The following is a 9558-nucleotide window of genomic DNA, read 5'->3' as shown; positions in this document are numbered from 1 at the left end:
TGCCACGTGACTATATAGAGTCACGTGGGTCCCCGGCAGGTCACAGCTGACTTTGTTGTCATTAATACTCGACCTGCGCATGCGCATGAATGATCATTCAGATAGAAATGAATCTCTCTGTATTTAACTCCTCCCCTTGGAGAGCAGTGGGCTGCCACTCTGCGGTGCCCGGGGAGCTATCAGGGGTTAAAGGTCTTCGCCTTTATTTTAAACATAAATTATCTGTACTTACCTGCTCAGGAGGATGTTCGCTCCGCCGCTCAAAGTACCTCCAGGACACTACCCTCAAAATCCGCTCCGTGCTCACCTTAATTTTCCTGCCTCGCCGGTGAAATCGCTCCACGCTCGCTCGTATTTTCAGGAGGTCATTTTCTGACATTTTTCTTTCATGTAATTCTGCCGGGCCCTGGGACACATGGCGTTTGATTTAATGATGTGACCAATACATGTGTATTGTCTTATTTAACTGTTTCCAAGCTGTGAACATAACGCCTCGCTCCATTCATTTTGCCTCGCGTTTCGTATTTAATTATTAATTTATTTTACTATACTACATTAAAAAAGGTTACTTCCCATCCCATTGCCAATGGAGTAATAGCGTATAATGCATGTATGCGATCCATATTCAAAAACAGGCTCTTACTACAATGACCTATTTATGTAAACCCACTCTATACTGTTAAATATAGTTATTGCATGTTTTTATGATATTTTATCCCACTTTTTATCACACAATATGCAATCCTTGTCTCAGCGATTCCGTGGTAAAGTTGAAACATGGATTATAACAGATTATAGGCACAGACTACAGCATAGGCATCAGTCTAGTTTTTTTTTTACACTCTTTATTTAATGTTTTTATTACAATGAAACATACAACACACACAAAAGCATGGGCACTGAAACATAGATAAATAAAAAAAAGAAAAGGTGAAATAATACCAGATATTAAACTTCATTATGCTTCCTTATTCTTGTATGTCAGCCATTTAGACCAGCGTTTATTGTAAAAATGTCTTCCTATGCGTAAAAGTCAGTTTTTCCATGTAGTGGATCTCCTCATCGACTTTCCGCCAATGATCCAGCTTGGGAGGGAGTTTCTTTAGCCAGGACCGTGTAGGCATTGGCCTAGATTTGAAGTCAAACATGAACTTAAATAAAGTTGGAGCGAACTGGAGCGTAGCCAAATCCTCGTTCCGGCCTTTGAATTAAAAAACGCTCCACCATATTTCTTCCGCTGTGCTCACATGCTCTGGCTCAGTTCTAGAGGAAATGCATTTATTTATGTTATTATTATTTTCAGTGTGGAGTAGGAGGAATGGAAAAACTTTTTCTTCCTGTTTGTGTTTCACCTCTGAACGGTGCGACAGGGAACAGATAATCTACTGGTAGAAGATGTTGCAGCGTCCAGTTGTCTCCGTCCACGGCGGCCCACTCTGCTCATTAGGTTCCTCCTCCCCCTGCCTCAGCTTCTCCTTCTCGTCTCCAGGCCCAAACTCACTCTGTCCAGCATGCTGAGCCAGGACTTCCTGCAGAAGATGAAGCTCTTAGATCTGGAAGGTGTCAGCCAGTACATCAGCGCTGTCTCCACGCCGATGCTGGTCAGCGTGGGAGCGGTGGCCGCCGCCACCACCTACTACCTGGCTACGCGACCCAAAGCCCCCCCACCTCTCTGTGACCTGGAGATGCAGTCCGTCGAGGTTCCGGTGAGTTCAAGTCCAAGTGTAAATAATTAACACTGTTGTGTTTAAAATTAACACTTGCTTTTTCCATGTCCAAATAAGTAAACCTTTAATATGTTCTGAATATAAACTACAGAAAGAGACGCGACTTTCAGGTGAAACTTAGAGGAGCTGCTGCACCTTTGACCTTCAGCTTTCAGAGAAGCAGGAAACAATGAGCAGTTTCTGTGTTGAATCCAGCTCCATTGTTCCGTATCGCTGTTTATGGCAGAAACCATCCAACGATGATGCAGCTGATAGGATGTCTGGGCTGAAACAAATCCTTTGCCTCAAAGTTGTTAGATAAATTAGAAAGATGAATACATGTCAGTTGTGATGTTAAGACAGTTCCAGGAAAGGCTAATAAGAGCTAAAACAACAAATAAAGATACAAAATTAAATCCTGTTTGTTTATATCAAGCGATTAGTTCTTAAAAAGACCAACAGATACATGCACAGAAATAATTATGCATTTTAATTTTCAAATTAACAGGATTTAATCCTGGTTATAAAAAACAGACAAAAATAATCCCTCAAAGAATGAAAGCTTGTGGTAACAGTGGAAAGGAAAACTCCCCTTTGCCACAGCTCACCAGATCAGGGGCCCAAACTTTCCCTGCTTTCTTACCAGAAGGTTTCCATGCCTCCCAAAGTACTCCCGCCAACACACACACACACTCACTCATTTCCCATTGGGAACCTACTAGCACTAAGTTGCTAACTAGTTAGCAAGACACTTTAGAGAAACCGGCCACAACCAAACTGCTTGCGAACCTTTTGCCAAAACAATCCCGCCCTCTTGATAATCGACCAATCACATTCACTTTATTCACTCGTGTAAAGTCGTGCACCACTCGACTTCAGAAATGCAGAATTCAGAAATGCAACGGCTGGAACGGCCGCTTCCCTACAACTTTAAAGGAAACTACCACCTTTAAAGTTCAGTTATATCATCTTACAATAAGTATGGAGTCCTAAGATCCTCCAAGAACCTTAACTAAACATGATCATGGTGAAGCTTATTGATGAGTTTACGGATATAAAACCATCACTTCGAAAAAGCAAACCCAAATGAAAAGGTTGTTAATGCTGTGATTGTGATTAAACCAGATGTTGAAGATGTATTTGTATTCACACCAATAGTTTTGGGCCGTGAGTCTGTTCTACAACCATTTAATGATTAAGAAGCTGAAAGGTTTGGGCATCTATGAGTTATATTAATCTAAACTGTTTGTTTTGCTGTGTAACAGGGTCAATTATGCAGTTAATTTCTTCCACCCTCCCTTTAGCGAGGGGTTGACATTCTGTTGAAATATTTCACTCTATGTTTAATGAATTAGTATCAGAGTTGCTCTATCTGAAATAAGCGATGAAAGAGACCTAATTTCATCATGAGACATGTATATATACTTTCGATGTATCTGTATGTTATAAACAGGACAGAAAATGGCAGCAACAGTCTCCACAGATAGTTTTACCTGGGCCAAGGCAGGACTGGGTTAATTTATCATCTTCTAAAGGAGAATACTGGTATTTAATTTCAGAGAAATGTCCTTCATGTCCTTCAGCAGTCTAAGCCTATAGCAGCTTAACTATAGAGATTGCTAAGCATAACCTGAGCCACTGTAAGCTTTATCAAATATGAAGTTTTTTTGTTTAAGCCTAAAACTGGTAGTTGGTTCCACAGGAGAGGAGCCTGATAACTAAAAGATCTGCCTCCCATTCTACTTTTAGAAATTCTAGGAACCACTAGTAAACCTGCAGATTGAGAGCGAAGTGCTCTGTTAGGAACATAAGGAACAATCAGATCTCTGATATCAGATGGAGCTTGGCCATTTAAGGCTTTATATGTGAGAAGGAGGATTTTAAATTCTATTCTGGATTTAACAGAATTAACAGAATCTGTTAAATCTATTCTGGATTTAACAGACCAGTCACTGACCGTCTCGGTGACTGGTCAGAGATCATTTCATCTTTCTCCATATTACTGGTTTATCGATGAATGGAGGAGAGTGTTGCGATGATGGAGCGGGACTGAATCCTCTGCAGTCCGATCATTTTACCCAGTGGGATAAATTTGACCCCTGGCTCTGATTCATCTGTTGCTGTGAGGAAGATTGATCATTAACCTGAACAGACTGAATCGCTGAAAACATTCTCACCCATCCATGGATAAACCTCCACCGAGGTGTGAAGAAGTTAAGGATCCTTCTGTGACTACCTGAGCAAAGCTAAAGACAAAAGCTCAACCCTTCATCAATAACTTTAACACTAAAGCAGCTCAAGGTGGGTGAGTTTATTTCTATAGCGCCAATTCACAACACATGTCATCTCAAGGCACTTTATAGTTCAACCAGATCATACAGTGAAATTGATTTAAAGTTTTCTATCTAAGGAAAACCAGCTGATTGCATCGACTCATTGACTCTTCTGCAATCCCTCACACTAAGCATGTAGCGACAGTGGAGAGGAAAAACTCCCTTTTAACAGGAAGAAACCTCCACTAAACTTAAACGATTACAGAAGATTTAACTTTACCAAAAGCTGCATCACGTCCAGGAAAGACTTGAGTGGAAAGCATCTGCTGGAATAAACCCATCTCTGATTAACTTCTGCTGTGTTTCAGGGCAGTGACTTTGTGCATCGCTCTGTGCTTCACGAAGGAGACGGTTTCCTGACTCACCTGTATGAAGATGCCAGAACTATGTATGAGTCCGTCCTCAGAGGAGCGCGAGTCTCCAGTAAGTCTCAAGTGTAACGAGTAAGATGGAGTACGGTCATCTTTAAGCCTTTTGAGTTTAGACTTCAAGGTTCCAGCAGGATTACTGTGGAGCGTAGAGGAGGCAAAGTACGGAAGCCCATTTCTGCCTCTATAAAGTAAAAGAAAAAGCACATCATATGTCATAATAATGAGATTTTGTCATTTATGGGATTTGAAATCCTAATTATGCTTTTGAAAGTTGGAATTATGACCTTAAATCTCAGAATTCTGACTACGATTTTTATAATATATTATATTTGTATTATATACTAAAAGTCAAAACTATGACTCGTCCATGTTGGGAGGCGATATTCACATTTCCCCTAAATATGTAAACTATCAGTAAGATGTGGCTCTTATCCAGCCTTGTTCAGCGGGACGCTCCACCCATCTTCCAATGTTCCCCTCTCCGTCTGCTGGTGGGGCCGTAGCGCTGCCTGAAGTTAACGGCAAAAATTGAAATTTAAGCATGTGATTCCTTAAAAATACGTTTATTTTCCTTGAGTTGAGAAAATTAAGACGTCACACCTTGATGATTTAGCAAGCCTCTGCTAACGTGCGGAAATTTGGCAAAAACGCTGGCATACATTAGGTATGAGCACGCTGAAACATGTCGACATATGGCAAGTATGTCAAGAACATTTCCAGACGTATGCCAGAGTATGCTCATACGTGGGCCATAAGTTACAGGTAAGTTATCTGTTCACCGACACGTTAATTTTAAGTTACTCATTAGTCCTGGCATCCAGCTTATCCAACCTGTATCATCCCCATCCTAGGGTGAGTGTCATGGATCCTCCCTGCGTTCACGCCCATGAACAACAAACTTCCTAGAAGACATGATGCTGATTCTGCTGCGACTGCAAACCTTCTGTCTTTCTTGTTTCTTTCATTGTTTCTTTCTGTATTTCTTTGTTTTCTGTCATTATTTCTTTTTTTTCCTTTCTTATATTGTTTCTTTGTTTCTTTCTTTCATTGTTTCTTTGTTTCTTTCTTTCATTGTCTCTTTGTTTCTTTCTATATTTGTTTTCTGTCAGTTTCTTTGTTTTTTTCCCCTTCTTTCATTGTTTCTTTCTTTCATTGTTTCTTTGTTTCTTTCTGTACTTCTTTGTTTTCTGTCATTATTTCTTTGTTTTTTTTTCCTTTCTTTCATTGTTTCTTTCTATATTTCTTGTTTCTTTCATTGTTTGTTTCTTTCCTTGTTTCTATGTTTCTTTCATTATTTCTTTCATTCTTTATGTTTTTTCTTGTTTCTTTGTTTGTTTGTTTCTTTTTCTTTCTCTGTTTTTTTGTTTCTTTTGTTGTTTTGGTGGGCGGTAAACGGCAGCTACAACACCTGCGAAGTTTAGAGAAATTTTCTTCTTGTGCTTTTTATGCTGGCCGGATGCCTCCAGGCACATCGCTGCCCCCCTCAGGACTCTGATTTGTGACATTTCATTGGCATTATGCTGCTGTGCGTTATGCTGTCGCTGGACATACGTTCTGGACTCACTATTATCACTCTTATCTATACGCCCAAAATTGAAAAATACATAGAAAGTTCAGCGTATGCCAGCGTTTTAGGAGATTCAGGGATGTCAGGCATATGCTGGCTAAATCGCTATGGTGTGACTGCGCCGTTACCGAAACAGTTTTCCAATAAGATGATTTATGTCTGAAATAATAACAAATGCATCTTTTTTCAGGTGCATTACATCTAATTATCTTATTTTAGGGGAAATTAGCAGATTCTGTCATTCATCTGCGCTCCGTGTTTCTGTGTATTATTTTAGTTTTACTGTGTCTGAATATAAACGGGAGTTTGTGCCTCCAGGGAGGTGAATGTATGATGGATAAATGGATGGAGGTTCCCTCTTGTGTCCCCTCCCCCCCTCACTACTGTCTCCTCTCCCAGATAACGGCCCCTGTTTGGGCTTCAGGAAGCCGAAGCAGCCGTATGAGTGGATGTCCTACAAAGAGGTGCCTGTTTTATTTCCTCTGATGGTCGTAAAGTTGCCCTCAGATGGTTCTGCTGGACTAACCGGTTCTGTCTGCTTTAGGTGATGAAGCGAGCAGAAAATCTGGGTTCAGCATTTCTTCACAAAGGACACTCAAAGACCACCGACCCCAACATTGGTATTTTCTCCCAGAACAGAGCAGAGGTACAAACTTTGAAACATTTTTTCTCAGTTTTTTCCTGTTCTGGTGACTTGATACTTGTCTGTGTTTGCAGTGGACCATCAGTGAGCTGGCCTGCTACACCTACTCTCTGGTGTCCGTCCCTCTATACGACACACTGGGAACAGAGGCCATCTCCTACATCATAGAAAAAGGTACCGCCCCCCCACCCATCCTTTCAGTCTTTTCCCTGAATGCAGCCTAATAAATGAGGAATGCTGCTGTTTCCCTGCAGCCTCCCTCTCCACGGTGGTGTGTGACGTTGAGGACAAAGCTAATCTGGTGTTGGACTGCATCAAAGACATGGAGCACTCCCTGAAGACCATCGTTCTGATGGAGACCCCCAGCGCCAGCCTGGTGGACAGAGGCCAGCAGGCGGGGGTCCAGATCCTGAGTCTGCAGGAGATGGAGGTGAGGAAGCACATTTAGAGCCTGAACTATTGAATCTGGATCTAGATCAGAGCTTCCAAAAGATTCAGCCTGTGACCCCAAAATGTGACAGACTGAAGACTCCCTAAAACTACAGAGAATTACTTCACTGCTGATTTTATTTATCAGTATAAATATTGATTTTTATAAAATTGAACTTAATTGTTCTCACAATGGAGACATGAACTCTCTCCATTTAACCCATCTCCTTTGGGGAGCAGTGGGCTGGCATTGTGCGGCGCCTGGGGAGCAATCAGGGGTTAAGGGTCTTGCTCAGAGACCCAGAGTGTATGCCTCTATGAACTCCTTGGGATGTCCTGCTCCTTTAGACTGACCATGGTGGATGGTGGCATTTGTTCGCTCATCCTCTCCTGGTCTGTTTCGTTTCTAGTGGTTTCTAACGTTCGCAGCAGCTTCAGTCGTCGTGTTTCCTCATGTTTCCCCAACTGAAGCTTTTATTTCCCGTTCTGTTCCTCAGGCCCTCGGAGAGGCCAACCATCACATTCCAGTTGTAAGTAAATCCCATCATGTTCAGAACTGTTAGAAAGAGAAAATGTTGGTGGAATTAATCTCTGGTCTCCATCAGCCCCCCCAGCCTGATGACATGGCGGTGGTCTGCTTCACCAGTGGAACCACAGGTAACGCTCTCCCCTCGCTGCTCTGATAAAGCTTCCCTTCGTCACCTAACCTCCCGTCCTGCCTGTTCGTTTTCAGGGAGCCCCAAAGGAGCCATGCTGACGCATGGGAACATCGTGTCCAACTGCTCCTCCTTCATCAAACTGACCCAGGTGAGAAACCAGAGTTCAGTTTGAAGCGGTTCCCAAACGTCTCCACCTCCTCCCATCATGCTCTCTGCCTCTCCTCGCTGCAGGTCAGCTGTCCGCTGAGTCCCAGCGACGTCCATATCTCCTACCTCCCTTTGGCTCACATGTTTGAAAGAGTGGTCCAGGTACGTCTACTGCTGTTCCCCTCATGCCTTCAAACCCGCAGCTTCGTCCTCTTCATGTCCTTCTGTCCCTTAGGGGATCATGTTCGTGCAAGGAGCCAGAATCGGATTTTTCCAGGGAGACATTCGCCGTCTGTCAGACGATCTGATAGCGCTGAGGCCTACGGTGTTCCCCGTCGTACCCAGACTCCTCAACCGGATGCATGATAAGGTGAGGGAGCGACGGGGACTTTTTCAGCCGCTTCTGTTTGTTTGCCAGGATTTCTAGATGTGTCTGTGTGCAGATCTTTGGGCAGGCCAACACCTCTGTGAAGCGCTGGCTGCTGGAGCTGGCCTACAGGAGGAAGCATGCGGAGCTCATGAGAGGCATCGTACGGACAGACAGCATCTGGGATCAGCTCATCTTCAGGAAGGTTCAGGTACGCAGAACAGAGCCTGCCGGTTTCTACTGGAAGCTTTAAGGGCTGGTTATACTCCTGCAGCAGTACGCAACAGTTAGCATGTTGCAGGAATGACGCAGATATTTTTGATTTTCACTGGAAACAATCCAAATCTAGATAAGTCACTTTTTCTTAAAATAAATGAATTTGTTTGAGGAAATTAAAGAGACATTTTGCCAATGGAACAAGACAATTTAGATTTAAAATAAGAAAACACAATTTAATTGTCTTATTTTAAGTGCATATTATCTAATTTTCTTATTTTAAGAGTAAAAATACTCTTAGAACACCTAAATTCGGCCAATCTGTCATCTGTCAATCAAATTTCTGAATTTTTTACTTGTCAAAATCCTCCTATGTTATTCCACGCCACAATGCAGGCGACACACACGCAGACGACCTGGTTTCTGAGCACAAACCAGCCTATAGGCTCCAGCAGAGAGTCTGACTCATCGTGATTAAGCTCTCAACATGCGTCTGCAGTGGTTTGGATAACTGCTGGTGCTGCTTTACGCTCCTTTACAAAAAACTGATATAAAAATCATTTTCAAAAAGATTGAAATTCTCTGAACGTAAGCTGCTAAACATGATGATCAGCAAATGAAAGGAGGGTTTATGGTTTTAGAATAAGATTAACTAGATATAACACCATAAATGTTATCACACATCCTTCCTCCCAGCAGCTGGAAGGTTGTATAACCACCACTGTTCACACCAACCTTAATAATTGTTACATTCATGCTATTTTTCCACAGTTTCTATCTTAGTCAGTTAAATTAACCTGCTGCTGTCATTTTGCACACCTCTGATGTTGCTGCTATTTTCAAATATTAATTACTGTAAAAATGTCCACCTCTGTATATTGGTTATTTATTCTCCAGGTGCACAGTTTTTATAGTAAAGTTTTTTTATTGTTTATCTTTTATCTCTTCACTATTATGTTATTCTTATACATTTTTCTAAGGTCCACATTTGTGTGACCTGCTGTAACACCAGAATTTCCCCAAGAACAAGAAAGGGATTTTCTATTCTATTCTATTCTATTCTATTCTATTCTATTCTATTCTATTCTATTCTATTCTATTCTATTCTATTCTATTCTAT

At 41.8% G+C, this 9558-nt stretch overlaps 1 protein-coding gene across 1 annotated transcript in view; it reads left to right on the top strand.

Moving 5' to 3' along the window:
* The window catches only part of LOC107094155 (long-chain-fatty-acid--CoA ligase 1-like), a 27782-nt gene that overhangs the window by 12990 nt on the left and 5234 nt on the right, over positions 1 to 9558 (top strand). The window contains exons 3-14 of the mRNA XM_015389596.1: positions 1490 to 1706; positions 4348 to 4462; positions 6377 to 6441; positions 6522 to 6623; positions 6695 to 6794; positions 6875 to 7050; positions 7547 to 7579; positions 7655 to 7706; positions 7783 to 7856; positions 7940 to 8017; positions 8091 to 8225; positions 8299 to 8433. Coding sequence (XP_015245082.1) covers positions 1512 to 1706; positions 4348 to 4462; positions 6377 to 6441; positions 6522 to 6623; positions 6695 to 6794; positions 6875 to 7050; positions 7547 to 7579; positions 7655 to 7706; positions 7783 to 7856; positions 7940 to 8017; positions 8091 to 8225; positions 8299 to 8433 — 1260 coding nt within the window. The 5' untranslated portion in view covers positions 1490 to 1511. The remainder of the gene's footprint in view (positions 1 to 1489; positions 1707 to 4347; positions 4463 to 6376; positions 6442 to 6521; positions 6624 to 6694; positions 6795 to 6874; positions 7051 to 7546; positions 7580 to 7654; positions 7707 to 7782; positions 7857 to 7939; positions 8018 to 8090; positions 8226 to 8298; positions 8434 to 9558) is intronic.

Source organism: Cyprinodon variegatus, unplaced genomic scaffold (assembly GCF_000732505.1).
Source record: "Cyprinodon variegatus isolate N-32 unplaced genomic scaffold, C_variegatus-1.0 Scaffold467, whole genome shotgun sequence".
In the NCBI taxonomy this organism is placed as follows: Eukaryota; Metazoa; Chordata; class Actinopteri; order Cyprinodontiformes; family Cyprinodontidae; genus Cyprinodon; species Cyprinodon variegatus.
This window is presented reverse-complemented; position numbering and strand designations above follow the sequence as displayed.